Source organism: Cryptotermes secundus, unplaced genomic scaffold, assembly GCF_002891405.2.
Source record: "Cryptotermes secundus unplaced genomic scaffold, Csec_1.0 scaffold280, whole genome shotgun sequence".
NCBI classification, from domain to species: domain Eukaryota; kingdom Metazoa; phylum Arthropoda; class Insecta; order Blattodea; family Kalotermitidae; genus Cryptotermes; species Cryptotermes secundus.
The window spans coordinates 1,152,292-1,170,267 of NW_019720566.1; the positions used below are offsets into that span (position 1 = coordinate 1,152,292).

Here is a 17,976-nt window from a genome sequence, read left to right on the forward strand (position 1 = left end):
GTCGGTATCTGTCCATGGGACAAGGGCGGGAACGAAATAAAAAGTGTGTGTGTTGTTTACGGTCCTCTCAGCGCTCTCAATCGTGACCGATTAGTAATAATGGTAGTAATATGTGCATTTTTCTGGGAAGGTCAGGAGTAGAAAAAGTGGGGTGCGGGAATGTTATGAAATCATGAAGATATGAATATGATTATTATGTGATAAGGAAAGAATAATATGCTATGAGAAATTTGCGTAATCATGCTATATAATTCGTCTTCTGATTCTAAAGTATCATGTGTTATGACAGCGTAGAATATGTTTGGCGCCAAAAAAGTGAGGTTGTTATATTTGATAGCGTTGGTGGTAAGTTTTTGAGTTCATATTTATTGCATAATGGAAATAGTAAATTCGGATGCGTATTTAATCAGTTTGGATTCCGAAATTAATCAGGAACAGGACTTACTTCCGTTTTAAAGAAAATGCTACTGATAAGCTTAAATTAATGGCTATGTTTCGTATACATGTAGTCGGAGATAGAGCTAGTTCGGAACTGTAGTAACTAAAAGAGCAACTTGGGCCACGCCATAGCTCAAGCGATTAGTCGTTGGCTTCCAACCGCGGCGGCCTGGGTTCGATCCCGGGATCTGGTGAAGTGGGATTTGTGGTGGATAAAGTGGCGCTGGGGGGGGGGGTTCTCCGAGTACTTAGATTTCCCCTGCCAATTTTCATTCCACCAAATTCTCCATCATCATACCCAGGGTAGGTACAGTAGGCCAATCAGTGGCCGCTGCGCCGGTTGGACCCAGTTGGACTCCAGCCCCCACTAAACGAATTAAAGAAAAAGAGTAACTTAGTCGGAAAAAAAAAAAAAGAATTACCGGTATATGAACTGCCCCATTTTTACAATACAGTAGAATACAGGATATTAAGAGATATCAAGCAGGGGCAGTTCTCAACGCATATGGAAATAACATTCACAAGTGTTAAGGGGCAACACTAAAAGTTTGTCTGCAGGGTGATTCGTGACTTGATATCTGAACTTAAGGAACTTACACGCAAGGTTATTTGAAGTCACAAATGCTGTATGGCTAGTATATGACTTATATTGTATTATTTTTATGTTTGACATGATTCATATTAATTGATCCCTAGCACAACATTGTTAATTTAGATATAGGACTTTGTTCTGCTTGTGAATCTTGTTGTGATTTGCCCCGCCAGCATCTTGCTAACTTTGTTATATATATTTTTATATTTTTAAATTGTTTCAACAGCTGTTGGAGCATATCTCATTTTTCTGTTTTGACATGTTCTATATCCAATGGTTTTATACCTGTAACTGGATCTACTAGAATATAATAAAGATATGATATGAACATAGGTCATTTTCTCAAGTTATGGATTTATTATTAACAGAACTTTAAAAATAAAATAGATGGACAAGTATTTGCATAAAGTTCTCATTGTGTAGCTTACAGTAACTGTTCAAAATGACCACCCTCAGCTTCAGCGCACATCCTAATTTGTCTGTGAATTGAGCACATAACTTGCATCACTTCATTTGGCATATCTTGTATACCAACTGTAGCAAACACAAAGCACTGCAAATTGTGCTTCAACTTTTTTTTTTCTGGTAAGCTAGGTCTCTCTTGTGCACCTGCAGATGAAGAGCCTGACACGTTAGGCTGTATGACCATTTAATACTTAAAGAACAATGATACACATGATCACAATTTTATACTTACACTAATGTAAACAGTGTTATTGCCAACAATAACGCACATCAAACCCTATTATCCCATGGAACTCCTTCATAGAAATTCAGGGTTCCAGGTAGTTTGAGAATTATTCACATGAGATCCACACTTTCTTGTCAAAGAGTTAAAATTAAAATGGTTATATGTCCTTGCACAAAACATTTCAATTACTTTGAAATGTTTGTATATTCTTATCTTATTTTGAAAAACTTGTATGGTTTATTTCTAGGATCTGTTTGCATGCAGCATGGCAGTTCCTTTGCTGTCAGTACATATGAGGTCTTTAGGGGCATCTCACTTCACCGTTGGGATCCTGAGCTCACTCTACGCTGGACTACAGCTCATTTCTAGTCCAGTTATTGTAAACAGAACAGTGTAATATGTATACTTCATAGAAGGGGCAGTGATGTACCTGACAGGATACAGTTTCCATATTCATACCTAATTTTAGACAAAAGTGGGCACTTCATTATCATAATTATTAAATGGTGAAATTAGAATGAATGTCAATACTTTTGACTTTCTTAGATGTGCCTTGTAGTAAATGGAGAGAGGCGTCTTCCTTTATGGATAATGACTGAGATTTCAGCAAGAACGTAGACACAGGATACTAATTAGATTTTACATACATACGAATATGCATGAACCAGAATATTATCTGAGGAAGAATTTCATAAAAGGATATGCAGTGAAAACATGAAATAGAGATATTAAATAATATTCAAAACAGAATAACAACTCGGAAATATGATTCCTGGGATAAGTAGCTAGCTCTACTCTTCTGTACAATAAAGAAATTAGAATATTCAACAAAAACTACAACTATTTAATTCAGTTGATAAAGTAGTTGAGTGCAGAAGAAATGGGAGGACAGCTGGAGAGGATGGTGTATGATGGAATCCCTAAACTTATGTGGAATTATAAACCATGATAACAAAAACACACTAGTAGATCAAAGAAGTAACTGTCTGACCAAACAACTGGAGACACAGCAGATGAAACTGCAGAGTAATCTGATTGTTCTTTGGTTAACAACACTATGTGAATTTTGTGGGTTATGTAACGTTCAGTTTTAGTATGACTGTGGAGGATGAAATTGGAAGGATATATAAAGTAATGACTATTTTAATGCCTGTTTTAAGCAATTACCCATAATTTGCCTGTAGGGACTAACTAAAATAATGAAAAACTCTTACCGCCCTCCTTTTCTTCGTCCTTACCGCTCAGTGAGACTTCAAGCCTCACGAGTTGGTAGTCCCTTATACCTGTCATTCACGTTCGCCCCTTTGTGGTCTCCACTTGCATCCGCCGCTTCCTGTTGCTTTCTGGTTCAGATTAGGGTGTGGGATTGCTCTGAATTTGAATTTGTATGGGCGCCAGTGGACTTGGGTGAAATCCACGAGTTTGGAACGGGGAAAACAAGGTGGGGATTTGGATAGGCGGGCGTTTGGGGTTCCGACTGCTCAGACGATAGGACGAGATTCTGTCTCAGGGCGACTTCTGGGCCTTGCTCACACAAGGAGAGAGAGAACACTGAAAACAACTCGCACTTCACCAATAATGTTGCGTTTATTGTGGATGTTCACTACAATTACCTATTACCCGGCTATAGCACTTTGAATTGTACACTGGACTAGGGCCAACACCGATTTAACGTCCAGTAGGTTACTACTGATTCCGGTTATTCCCTTGGGCTAATGACTCCCGCTATTTCCTTCTGATTACTCGTACTGACTTGTAATAACTAGTAATAACTTGTAATAACTTGCAATAACTGACTGCTCTTATTGCCTTGTACTGACCGACTACTCTTATTTCGTTCTGATGACTGACTGTTCTGGAGAGGCAGAAGTCCCGACGGTTCCGGGAACGCCTGGATTCCTCTCCTCTGAAATTTTGCTGATTGGCTGAACCTAAAATTTGGGTGTTTCTCTCATTTGCATTCAGCCAATCCCTATCCAGATCCATGTTAATTTGGGCCTAAGTACAACACGGTCCCTCTGACAGCTCTTAAATAAATGGAGGTACGCTAACAATCGCTCGGTACGCCCCTTCGAAAATTATTGCGACTCGTTTCTTGTCAAATCTCAAATTTTCAAAGGCTCGAACCCCCGCAGTTAAGCATTGAAATCCCCAGAGAACACAGCGGGATACTTCCTGCTCCGTTCTGGGTTTTCAAGAGACCTGCAGTTTGCTTGTCCCTCAGAAAGACCGGATGTTGTCCTTGGCGTCTGCTGGTGCTGGAGTCAATTGTGTATCGTCTATTGTTAACAGTACTACATTTCGTGTCCATGTAGTGCATGGTAATAAACAATGTAAATGAAAAATATTCCCGAGGTCCCTGCATGGTGCGGTTACAAAACCAAGAACCTCCCATATATGAAGCAGTGGTTCTAACCACGACATTCTACAGGGTGGCGCAAAAAAGTGGGAACTCTTGAAAATTGAGAAAAAATACAATTTTTTTTTTAATTTAATCAAGGTACTCAATGTGCACTTCTACATTGGAAATTTAAAAATAACTCACAGTTTGAAAATAACATCGTGAAGATGATGTCCATCTTGCCGAATACACTCTGCAAGTCGATCCTGAAAATTGCGCATGGCTCGGAGCAAAGTGTCGGGTTGTATTGCTGCGATCTCTTCTGTTATTCGTCTTCTAAGTTCGGCTAGGGTTGTGGGGCGTGTATTGTAGACCACGCTCTTCAAATAACCCCATAAATAAAAATCACACACTGATAAGTCTGGGGAACGAGGTGGCCAAGCAATGTCACCGTTTCCAGAAATTACGTGGTTACTGAACAGACGCCTGACCGCTGCCATTGACACTCGTGCGGTATGTGCGGTCGCCCCATCCTGTTGAAACCAAGTGTTTTTGATATCAGTGTTCGGTACACTGTGAATTCTTGCAGCAAGAAACATCTCAAGCATGGTTACATAATGCTCAGAAGTTACTGTCACCGTGTTTCTTGCGATGTCTTCAAAAAAATATGGTCCTATCACCCTTCGAGCCGAAACTGCACACCATACAGTGACCTTGGGGATGTGTAGAGGTCGTTGATGAAGAACGGCAGGATTTTCTTGTGCCCAGTACCAACAGTTCTGCTTGTTCACATACCCATTTAAATGAAAATGAGCTTCGTCTGACATCCACAGATTTTCAATGAAATCAGGATTCTCGTCAATTTTGTTCATTATTGCTTCACAAAACTGTCGGCTGAACAAATGGTCATTAGGTTTCAGTTCTGGCACCAGTTGCAGTTTATAGGGATTAAACTTGAGTTCATGGAGTATTCTCTGAACAGACCGACGACTTACAGTCAATGCCGCTGCGACTTTTCGTACTGAGCGATGTGGACTTCTCAAGACGGAGGCTTGCACGGCTTCAACATTTTCCGGAGTCCGAGCACTTCGTGGACGTCCAGAAGATTTTCTCTTTCCCACTGAACCAGTCTCTTCGAAATTTTGAACCCACGTTTGAATTGCATGTTTAGATGGAGTGTGGACACGAGGGGCAAGGTTGAAATGCCGCCTAAACTCCCGTAAGGCCTCAACCAAACTGTCGCCGTTTCGATAATAAGCCCGCACGGCTACTACGCGTTCTTGAACGTTCCACTGTTCCATGGCTATTAAACCTCCGGTGCTACTCTACAACTTACCACCCTCCCCACATTTCTCCTCCCCTCACACTGCGCCCACCATCATATTCAAAAGTTCCCATCTCTTTGCGCCTCCCTGTATTATACTTCATGTATGTAGTACAGTCAACTCTCGATTATCCGGGGGCGGATTAACCGGTTTGCGGCTTAACCGGGGCTTTTTTTTTTAAGTTTATATGTTGTTTAATATTCATTCACTTTTGTTTCACATGGTGAGTTTAACACTATTTTCGCACTAGTGTGAACCGAGCTCTGCATTATTTCGTCCCGTTATGCGAACACAATGTTCTAGGGTGGGGGTGAAAGAATGCAAGAATTTTTGGAAAGTTTCAAGGACAAATACACCGCCCCAGGTTATTTAACGGTACCATCTCAGTGTGAGAGTGCATTGTGAAAGTAAGTATCAGTTTCTTAATATAGATCTTCAAGTGCGTTAGCAAAATGTCGGGGTTTAAAAGGAAGCGTGTTGTGTTAAGTATTCAACAGAAACTTGAAATTATCAATCAGCTGGAAAAAGGAGCTGTAGTTAAACAATTAGCAATGCAATACGGTATTGGAGAACAAACTGTTCGTGATTTGAAAAAACAAAAGAATGAGTTAATTTCCTTTGCTTCGTCTTCTAATTCAAGCGGAATGAAGAAGAGAAAAACCATGAAGAAATCAACATACGATGATCTCGACAAAGCGATGCTGACCTGGTTTAATCAACTAAGGGCACAGGGAACAACAATAACAGGACCAGTTTGTGCTAAACAAGCTAAATATTTTTTCGAAGCACTTGAACTAGAAGGGAGTTTTGACGCTTCTTCCGGTTGGCTAACACGTTTCAAGCAGCGTCATGGAATACGAGAAATCAGTATTCAAGGTGAGAAATTGTCAGGGGACTTGTCAGCATCAGATCAATTTTGCACCAATTTTGATAGTTTTGTGAAAAGTGAAAATCTGCTGCCAGAACAAATCTATAATGCCGATGAAACGGGTCTTTATTGGAAATGCTTGCCAACCAGAACATTGGCATTTCAAAATGAAAGACAGGCTCCAGGTCACAAATCCAGTAAGGAGAGATTGACAGTCTTGTGCTGTTCTAATGCATCAGGAACACACAAACTAATACCAGTAGTTATCGGCAAAGCGAAAAGACCACGCTCTTTTAAAGGAACAGTAGCTTCAAGTCTGCCTATCCATTATTTTAACCAGAAAGTAGCTTGGATGAATAGAGCGATATTTAAAGAATGGTTTGATTTTAAATTCGTGCCTCAAGTTCGTGACCATCTAAAATCCCAAGGCCTACCTGAGAAAGCTGTGCTCCTCATTGACAATGCGCCCTCACATCCTAACGAAAGTCTCCTGAGGTCAGATGATGGAAATATTTTTGTGAAATATTTTCCCGCTAATGTTACCGCACTTATCCAACCAATGGATCAAGGAGTTATCTCAAGTATGAAGAGAATCTACAGATCAAATTTGCTACAAAAGTACATCGATGAAGGCAATGATCTGACGTGTTTCTGGAAGTCCTTTTCAGTATTAGATGCCATATACGAGATTTCAACAGCGTGGGATACAGTAAAGCCATCTGTATTGAAAAATTCATGGAAGAAACTGATGCCTTTCATCACTAATGAAGATGACGAAATCCATGGATTCACTGGATTCAGTGAAAATGAGATAGCCATAAAATTGACAAAAGTGGCTAACCAAGTTCATGGTGGTGAAGAAGTCAACGAGGAAAATATAAGAGAGTGGTTTAACTGTGACTCGTGTGAACCGGGCTTCGAAATGTTAAGCAGTGACGAAATCGTAACTTCAATGGGGGTGCAGCCAGAAGAGCGGGAAGAAAGTGAGAATGAGGAAGAGGTGGACAGTGTTGCCAGTAAGAAAGTATCACATGGTGCTGCGCTTAATCATTTGGAATCCTTACTAGACTATCTTGAGAGTGAAGAGGACAGTTTATTAAGTGACAAGCTAATATTACGTAGGCTTCGTACGGATATCCGTAAAAAGGAAAATGCCGCGAAAAAGCAAAAGACAGTATTAAATTATTTTAAGTGTTAAGTGTGACCGTAAAAAGTGCTGGATGTTGTTGAACAGTGATTGAAATAACTAATTCATACTGAGTGTAATGTAAAGAAAGTATTAAATAGGCCATGAGATGACATAGAAATGAGGATGAATAAATTTAAATACAGGTAGGTCTATAGTATTATGAAGGTATTAAAAGGTAAAAGGTAAAGTTGTTCCTCTGCTCAACGAATTAAGCCCTACGCCATTAAGGCGTGTGGGGGAGTGGATGTATAGATCCAAATTTTCTTGACCTCGGCACTAGTTGGAGGTGAGTGGTCAGCTTCACGCCCCGGCCGCTTTACCCCCGGGGAAAGAGCCCCCGGTACCCATTGGATAGGAGGTTGGATGGACCCCAGAGCCGGTCTGGACGATTTGGAGAAGTTAAAATTCTTGACCCTACCGGGACTCGAACTCCGACCCTTCACAGTCGTCCAGCCCGTATAATAAAATTTGGCTTAACCGGGTTTTCGATTAACCGTGACTTCCATCCCCACCATTAGCCCGGATAATCGAGAGTTGACTGTATAAGGAAAAAGATAAAAATTGGGCTTACATGATTAATAACTGGAAATTTATTACAGCTCTTCGTCTGGTACCAGAAAACCAAATACAATTTCATGAATAAGGCAGTCTATCTCAAAGATATAGCCCTGCATTTATGTGTGAACAGTCCCATAATTTTTGGTATGCACCAGTGTTCCAGACTTTCCTATATCATACTCACATTGGTTAATATGTTGTATATGAATGAAACAGATACTCATAGTTATATATTGTAGTGTGAACTGCTCTGTCTATCTGATGCTGGGTGGTCATACTCCTGAATTCTCTGTAGTTGTAATTAAAGGTGGTAATAAAAATTTGCTAGTTTTCTCTTCAAATTTTTTCATGGTATAATGAAACACTAGTTATAACACGTGTAATTTCAGCCTCTACCATAAAATTATATTATGATGGCATAAAAACCAATTGGGGTTGAAGTCTCAGCAGAGTTGTTTGGATTTTTCTTTTCACCACCATGTCCAGAATGACTGAAATCCACCCTGATCTCCACCTAATGAGTAATGAAGGTTCTTTGCCTGTGAAGCCTGTCATTTCCCCTTTTAATGTTTGGTATGGCACTTAGGTATGGGGCATCATTTCTTTATTTTATGTGGTGAAGGTAAAATGAAGGCAAAGAGTAAAGTTGTGTCTCTATGCTAACATGTCCAGAGCAGCTGTAGCATCCACCCAGCCTCTTTGTAAAAGATACCAGAGGCTCCTTCTCTAATGGTAAAGCAGCTGAAGCATAAAAGTGGCACCTCACCTTCATTTATTGGAGGGTCAGAATGTGTGGAGCTATACCTCTTCTCCACCATACATTTTAATGGCTTAGTGCTTAAGATTAGGGGAAACTTTATTTAGATGTTAGTTTTATTCTGGATAATTTATATTCAAATTCTGATAAAAACCTGAAGGTGCTACAATGCTTGGGATGTAGCTATGTGCCTCATATAGAATATTCCCTGGAGATTTTTATTCTACTGTTCAAGAATTCTGTGTTATTTTGGAATATTTTTTTTCCTGCCTGGGTATTGGGCACAAATAGCCTCTGTCCTTAAGCTTAAAAGTGAAAGTAAGTAAAGGTATCCCTGTAACAGGCCGTGGAGGCCCATAGGGTTGTGAGATGTTGAGGTTCCCACCTTTTCTAGACAATCGGCTCATAGATGGCAGCAAGGTTGTCAGCCCTATGTGCCAGCCGCCCTTTACCCCCAAGAATATTCCTGGTACTCATTTCTGTTAGAGGCTGAGTCGACCCCAGGGCCATACAGCGGCTGGAAGGATTAGGTCAATTGAAGAAAATTCAGTGACCTCATCGGGACTTGAAACCGCGACCTTCTGGCTTGTAGCATAGTGCCTCAACCAACTACACTACCGCATGGCCCCTGTCCATAAGATTACATTCATTTATTCTCTCATCCAAGAGTACTACATATTTGGCCATCTTGACCTCCATAATTGGGTCACCATGTACTTCTCTAGCCTCCGTCTCATTTGTCTCGTTCAAATATTATCATAAGCACTTTGTTTCGTCTTCAGAGTGGGAGAACAAATCTTTGCACTTTCTTAATATTTTAACTCTTCAGCACACCCCCATATGTTGCACCCTTTGCTTTATAGTGTTTCCATTTGTTTGACATTAGTTCTGATCTGAAAATAAAATTCATTATGTCCATATATCATACCTTTCATCTGCATGTGACAGAGCCCAAACTACCTGACCAATTTTAATAACCCTCCATATGATGGAAATGCTACATTTTGTTAGGCCACTTTGGTTCATTCTGTTTTGTTTCACGTGACTGTTACAGGATGGCAGCTTATCAGGTGTATGACAGTAGCACCTCTGTAGGCAGTGCAGGGTTGAAGTCCGTATTACTTAAGAGCCTAAATACATTTTCTGAAACGTCTTACTAAAGACTAACCTGATAAAAAATAATTTTCAGCATGTTATAAGGTGCATATATTATCAATTATAGACTGTTTCCTTCAGACTCTGAATTTGGGAAGTGTCACTAATATTTGTAACATAATATAGGTTGTGTCCACATTGAATGTGTTATCATTGTGCTATCATCCTGCCACTTGGATCTTATTCATTCAGTTTTCACATTTTATATATCTATACAGCAGACAGATGTCGTGTATGAACAAACCTTTTTAATACCACCATTCTTGCTTAACCATGTGAACAAAATGTATATCAGAGAGTATGCAGAGATGGAGGCTATGAATTAACTAATTTATGTATGTGATCCATAAACAGTTCTTGAAACAGAAATATCTTTCTTGATTCTCTGGTGTTAAATACGACCATGGCTCATCCTGCATTGTGTAATGAAGTACAATGAAAAATACTTCTGAAACTTTTCTGAAATCAGTATTTGCATTTCATCTGTTGGGATATGTTTAATGAGCACTGTCATGTTACCTACAGGGAAGTTGGAGTGATGTCAGAGGTCATAGCTTTGTCCTGCAGTTGACACTTCTCCTTTCTGCCATCCTTTACTTTGCTCTGGGTACAGTAACAGCAATTCCAGTCATCGCACTCATCAGGATTGGTCTAGGTACAGAACTGAAATTAGATGGTATCAGAGACACAAAGACAAGAGAGCTGAGAATATTTGGGCCAAAAATGTATTTTTTTCATTACATTTTTTCTGAAAAATTTGGCATAATTACCCTCTCGACCCCTCACATGTGTGCCACATTTCCCTTCTCATTCTTCTTGGTCATAGTTCCTATAATTATTTTAACCCTTTCATGATTATGTTTCTCCCTAAGCTGCTTATATTCGCTTATATTTTGTATATTAAAAATTAGCAGCTTCACATTAAAACTCTTTGTTTTATTATGTTTCGCACAGGTTAAAACAAAAAACTGTTAAAAATCAATTTCCCATGCCTCCTGTGCTTCAAAATATTTGCAGTCTGACAGACAATTGGGCTGCTTATGTAAAAGAAACTGTATATTGTCACATTTAGTTACGTGTGGTCGCTTTCAAAGCACAACTGGCCAGTCAGTTCCAAAATCCCCTCTATGCCTGGAAACCCTTATTGAAATCATTTTTCTGAGTCCTCTTAGTACCATCAGCACATAGTTCTGGATGTCTTCAAATGATTAATAATGAGGTTCCTTAAAGGGGTTTTAGTTTCAGATTCCTGAAAAAGTCATATAGGACCAAATCAGACAAGCATGTTGAACTTTCCAATACAAGATTAAATTTTTGGCCAAAAATATTTCTGAAAAAAGTGCTGTGTTAAAGTATGGATTATATATTATACTCCCATAACTTAAATTCTGACAGTCAGTGGGACTGAGACCCCCATCAAAATGGAAATACCTGCATTCTGATTATGAAATGGGTCATTATTTGGTAGTTCTAACAATTTTACATCTTCATGCAGAATATTGTTTCTTATATGTCTGCAGTGCCGGTCACGGTAGCCGAGTGGTCTAAGGCATGTACTGTCTTCGCTCGCTTGGAAACCGGGATCGTGGGTTCGAATCCCACTCAGGGCATGGATGCTTAGTTTGTGTGTGTGCATTTTTCTGTTTTTGTGTACAGGTAGAGGCCTTGTGATGAGCTGATCACCCGCCCAAGGAGTCCTACCGAATGTGTAAGATCTAGAAAACCCGAAGTGAACGGAGAAGTTCATGGTGGTAGGCCTAGGCCCACTGGGGCTGTAGTGCCAAGGAAAAGAAAAATGTCTGCAGTCTAATAAACTGGGCAAATATTTAATAACACTACTAAATATCTCCATACTTTTTTTAACAGGACTTTTGAAACACACACAAACACTGTGCAGGACACTACTGACAGATGTGGCATCTACCAGAGATCAGTTGATCATGCAGAGTCGCTTAGTTTCCTTTGGTTCAGTAGGCTTTATAGTGGGGCCAGTTGTTGGTGGTCATATGGCAGAAATGGAGAATGGTTTCCATTATGTTTGCTGCATCGTCATGCTCTTCTTCTTGATCAACTTTGGTAAGCACCGTGCATACATATTACTGTGTTCAGTCATGTGATGAAGCTACATATGGATACTGCCTTACAGGGCAGGAAATGCATGTTTATAAATGGGCCAATACATTAACCTTTGTGTAATGGCAACACCATTTGACTGATGTTGCTTAAAATGTAATCTGCCTGACAACTTTTAAGTATAAGTTTACTGTACCAACTTTGATCAGAAACAGACAAAAATCTTAGATCTTGAAAATGGCAATGCATTGCACTCCAAAGCAGCAGTTTAAAAATTATGCTATTTTAATTTATATACTACTCACATGTTCAGTGTACCAACAACTATACTGTTTTTTTTGTTGCTAGTGGGGTGGGATTAAGTCCCCTGTACTGCGGCCACTTTTGGCCTATTCTACCAGCCCCAGATGATAGGTGAGGGTGATTGTGGAGCAATTGGTGGAATGAAGATTGGCAGGGGAAACCGAAGTATTTGGAGAAAACCTGCCCCAGTGCCACTTTTTCCACCACAGATCTCACTTGACCAGACCTGGGATCGAACCGAGGCCGCCACAGTTGGAAGCCAGTGACTGACTGATTGAGTTATGGCGCGGCCCCAAACAACTGTACTGTTACTACTGATATATTCCATTCACTGTATATCTGGTAACTAACTCCATGGGAAGCTAACAGTTGTTCATCTAATCAAGAAATTTCCAGCATTTTTATACAATTCAGTGTTTTATTACTATGTTCAGAAGAGCCTGGCACAGTTTCCTATCCTGAGCCAGATGAAGCCAAACCACATTCTTCCATCCTGCTGTTCCTTTAAGATCCATTTTAATATTTATATTATTTAATATATTATATTAATAGTATCCTCCCATCTACAGCTAGGTCTTCCAAGTGGTCTCTTCCTTTTGGGTTTTCTGACAAGGAGTCTGTATGCATTTTGCTTCCCTCCCATATAAGTGACATGTACTGTCCAACTCCTCCTACTTCATTTGATCAACCTAATGCCACCTGCTTCCAGTTTAATAATTCTTAGCATTCTCACACCTTTCATTACAATTCAGCTGTCTTAATTTCATCATCCCACCAATTAATCGTGTCTGTAATTCAGAATATTGTGCAAAAAGCATTTTATACAAGTTTAATGCCTTCTCTGAGAACATTTAAAGCCACTGAGCATATAGAATTGCTGTACTATGGTTTACTTTCAGTTGCATTATCTGCTGCATTCATAATTATTGAAATTAGATGACTGGTGCTAAGATCTTTACTCCTTGTGTGAATGTCCCACAAAAGCAAGCCATTATAGCGATTATTTTCATCATATGCTGGTATTGATTCACTAGTTCAGAAGCCCACTGACTTTACATGGGGAATCATTTCTTCCATGTCTTCATCCTTCCCCTCCTTTCTTCATTTCCTTTATCCCTTTCATACCTTATTTTTTAATTCGCTTAGTGGGGGGTGGAGTCCAACCGGGTGCACTCGGCATGGCGGCCAGTGATTGGCCTAGAATTTGGTGGAATGAAGATTGGCAGGAGAAACTGACGTACTCAGATAAACCCGCCCCAGCGCCACTTTGTCCACTTTTTGACAAATCCTCTTGACCAGACCCAGGATCGAACACGGGCCGCTGCGGTGGGAAGCCAGTGACTAACCACTTGATTTTAAACTTTTAGCTTGTCACCTCATTTCTCCATTAAAACAGCGAACAAACTTTCATCTTTATTCCTCTGATGGTATGCTAGATTTTCATGTAAGCGAAGCAAGGCACAACTTAGGGCCTCACATTCAAAGGGGCCTCCAGATACTGTGAAGAAAAGGAACAAGACAACATTCTCTTGTAAAACTTGGAAAATAACAAATGTCTTACTGCAGCTTGTCAGCAGATATGAACATATACGAGTATTTCATCTTCATGTTTCTCTTTTGAGGGGAGAGGGGTGTTCATCATTATCATAACTTAAGGCCTTGTAAAGTTGTCATCTCTTTTTGAAGATAGAGCTAACACCTGTGTATGTAAGTTGCAGTCTGTCTTCCCACCAGAACGGACATACACACGTAAAATCAGGCACCGGTCAAACAATAAATACTAAATAATAATGCACTGATACCATGGGCCTCCAAGCATTTAACCATTCCATACTTGTATGAGGCAAGTATATGTCCATTGGAATATAACAATACAGTGTGATTCAGAAAGATGGACACAATTTCAATTGGCTATATTTCCTGAGCTGTATGTTGCATTTGAATTCTGTAAAGTACATTTGAAAGAGGATGTTATAAAGTTTCTAGTACTACCGCTAGTGCCCTCCATCACTGCGTCAGTTGTAAGTGAGATTGCTACTGTGCAACACAAGATTTTTGCATTCGTGAGTTCAGTAAAAGTGAGTCTGCGACTGCGGTGCAGCGTGCATTTCATCGTAAGTTTAACATCCAACCTCCGAGGAAGAGCATTTATCGTTGGAATAAACAATTTGATTAAACTGGCTCTCTGTGTAAGGGTAAAAGCCCGGGCCAATCGCGTGTATCGGAGGAGAACGTGGAGTGCATTCGAGTGAACTTTGAGCGCAGCCCAATGAAGTCAACCCGTAGTGCTAGTAGAGAACTTGGACTACCACAAACAACTGTCTGGCATGTACCACCTCTTCCCACAAATTTGAATGACCTAAGAAACTGTATCACAGCTGCGGTGAACTCAGTGACGCAAGATATTTGTCATCGAGTATAGGATGAATTCAGCTACCGTCTAGATGTTATCCGTATAGCCGGAGGAGGGGGGGCACATTGAACATCTATACATTTCCATGTATGTATAATCAGATGTAATTTACAGACTTCAAATGCAACATATAATTCAGGAAATATAGCCAATTGAAATTGTGTCCATCTTTCTGAATCACCCTGTACAATTGCAACAGCAGACTTCATAATATGAAATATTACATGAATAGTTTTTAACCATGTTTTTAATTGTATAACTTTCGTTTTTATAATAATTTTATAATTTTATTGTATTTTTATACTTTTTATTATTATAGTGTAACATACTTGTCAAGTATCCAGCACTATTGTACAATCACATTGAAATGCAGTTCAATATTTTGCAAGTGTAATAACTATGTATTTGCCTGATGATGGCTTTAAAAGCTGAAACGTATAGCTCAGGTAATATTGACCTTGACTGTCTTGTTGTTGTGTTGCGACAGATTTTACTAAAGATTTTTGTACGTGAAAACTGCTATGGCATGAGAATGATAAAATGTACACACGTAGTCAGGTAACGCATACACAGCTATAAACCGTGCGTGTATGAGGGGGTGGGAGAGAGAGAAATAGAGATATCAATGGTATCAATAAGAAACACTGCTTGACTATTGGATCATATCCTCTTATAGAAAAGTACTTTATACATTGCTTTGCTTTATCATTACTTTGTATGGTTGCCTCATGTCAGGCAGATGTAAAATGTCTGTGTATTACAACTGCCAAGTCATAATTCTGATGTTTTATTTCAGCAATTGTACATTTTTTCCTGTCCAACACTCCGCAAGAACACAAAAAGAATGACACCATATTAGGACTCAGTGAAGATGCCACTAATCTTGGAATTAGCACCAGAATATGGACTGACAAGAAAAAGGACATTCAAGAAACATCAAAGGAAAGTTCAAGAGCACTGTTTCGTTCATCAGACATTTTTCAAGCAGTAACACGCCTCTTACATATCAGATGGTCAGTCTACTGGGATGTTTTCACTCTAAAGTTCCTGCTAGGTTTTGCACAGGCTGTACATTACCAGAGCTTTTCACTTATCCTCAAGGAAGAATATAGTATTACACCCTCAGGTATTGGCTACACAATCTCATTCCAAGGTCTGGTGGGTGCTACAGCTGGCTTCTTAAGTGGAGGGATGGGCAGATTTTATAAAAAAGACAAATATTATGCTCTTCAAATGCTACATGGTTTTGGAGTCCTCACACTCTCATTTATTCTTCTGAGCCTTAAACCTAACCTAACTTTCTTTCTTGTGTGTCTCATACCAGTGAGTGCATCCAGTTCATTACTGAGAATTGTCACATCTGAGGTAATTCTACAGAGGACTGCACCAAACCAGAGAGGTTCACTGATAGGATCAGGACAGAGTATGTCGTCTGTCGCGCGTCTTATTGCTCCACTCTGCTCAGGACTGGCCTATGACAAGTTTGGTTTCTGTGGAACATCAATGCTGAGGATAGCAGTGACCATAACTGCATTGTCACTCTCTTCCATCATGGTCATTCATCAAAGGAAAAACAAGTTTTTGTAGTTCTACAGAATAATGGGGAGTTCAATTGTTATGTACGGAAAGTGTAATCTAAAGGCAGTGCACCCCCTTGTACACCTGCCTGTATCAGTTTTCTGGCCTTTCACAGTAACTGTTATAATCTACTTACACACCATTCATAAATGCATTCCACCTAGGTTACTAATGATTTAGCAAAGATTTATATAAACAGGTTATTCAGTATTCAGTGATTACACAAGGAGATTATCTGATAGCATGTCACATGTCTGAGTAAGAAGCAGCATATTACAGTTCCAAACAGCAAGAACTGTTCACACAATTGTAAAGAAGTTTCAACAGACAGTCATTATTGAACAAAAAAATTAAATCAAAGTGGCACTTAAAAGAAACTGGATAAAATCAGTGCTCAACTTGAACATTCTCTTTGAAAACCCCTTACACAAGAGACTGGAGTTTCAGATTTCAGGTTTTAAATTTTAAGCTTGAAGTCTAATTTGTTTCTAAAAAAAGATTCATTGTTTGAATGCAAATATTTTATGGAAATGAAAAGAATGCATGTATAAGAACAGGAGACATTTCTGGCACCTGTTGTGATTTTGGTGGGTTTCATTTCTGATTTGTTGCTTTCTGAGCTTGTTGACTGCTCTGGCTATCTGAACATGTGAAAGAAAACAGTTGTGTGGAGTTCATCTCAGTTCTGCTGGAATGGCATTAACAGTTTGGTGCAGGTTCACAAATAATCTCCCTGTAGCTACTGATATATATGTTGCTGTCTTGTCACCAAAATGTGGGGCAAAATCATGGCATAAAGATAGGAAACAGATGTTTTGAAAATGTGGCACAGTTCAGATATTTGGGAACAACGATAACAGATCGAAACCTGATTCAGGAGGAAATGGAGAGGAGATTGAACTTGGGTAATGCTTGCTACCATTCAGTCTAGAACCTTTTGTCTTCTCATCTGCTGTCCAAAAAAACATAAAAATTAGAATATTGTGACATGTCTAACCATTGCTGGGCAACAGGAGGTGGAACAAGTTACCATGAAGACAGACCCTTGATAAACGGTCAGTTGCCAAGTTACGCAACAGTAAGGAAAGCGGTGTTTCTCTGTGCTGTGATGAGTAGAGCCGAGCTGAGCCGAAGCGGGCTGGGTGCTACGCAGCAAAAGGCGCAGAAGGAACATCTTCAGGAAATCTCTGACCCACGGAAATTGTGGGCCGCAGAAAGAAGTAACTACAGCCATAAGGAAGATTACATGCTGTGCAGGACACAGGCATTACAAAGCAATGGCAGTGTGGTACTAGGAACCCCGAAAGAACGGATGCTTGGGAGGAGATATTAAATGAGATCTGAATGCAAAAATGGAATTAAGAACCGAGGTGGCAAGCAGCCGCTATACGAGAAAAAGAAGAGAGCAACCGCGATCAGTATTGGAGGGTGCAGTTCAAGACATCTGTCACCTCTGGGAAAAATAGGACCGGCCTATAAGACTCAAGAAGATGCTAGAGCTGGAAATCATGAAGTGAGCAGTCGGAACTTCCAGTGGGTTACCGAAAATGAGGAAATGGACCTTGTGGAGGGGTAGGCCCCCTCCGAAGTGAATAAAAGGCAACATTAGTACAGAGGAGGAGCCAGTAACATAGAAGTACCAGCCTCCCCAGCGAGAGTGAATGTGTGGTGGATGAATGTGAGGGACGATTGCGA

The 17,976-nt window shown here is 39.9% G+C and overlaps 1 protein-coding gene across 1 annotated transcript; it reads left to right on the forward strand.

The window, feature by feature from the left end:
- The first annotated feature begins 20 nt into the window (after positions 1-20).
- LOC111868633 (major facilitator superfamily domain-containing protein 9) lies at positions 21-16,668 on the forward strand. The gene is made up of 5 exons (XM_023859471.2): positions 21-345; positions 1,969-2,100; positions 10,440-10,569; positions 11,781-11,990; positions 15,500-16,668. The coding sequence occupies exons 1-5, from the start codon at positions 298-300 to the stop codon at positions 16,288-16,290; spliced, it is 1,311 nt and encodes a 436-aa protein (XP_023715239.1). The 5' UTR covers positions 21-297; the 3' UTR covers positions 16,291-16,668.
- Positions 16,669-17,976: the final 1,308 nt, after the last annotated feature.

Coding starts and splice junctions, on each gene's coding strand:
- LOC111868633 (XM_023859471.2), top strand. CDS start 298: ATGTTTGGCGCCAAAAAAGTGAGGTTGTTATATTTGATAGCGTTGGTG. Junction 346..1,968: donor TATATTTGATAGCGTTGGTG/GTAAGTTTTTGA, acceptor GTTTATTTCTAG/GATCTGTTTGCATGCAGCAT. Junction 2,101..10,439: donor TCATTTCTAGTCCAGTTATT/GTAAACAGAACA, acceptor TGTTACCTACAG/GGAAGTTGGAGTGATGTCAG.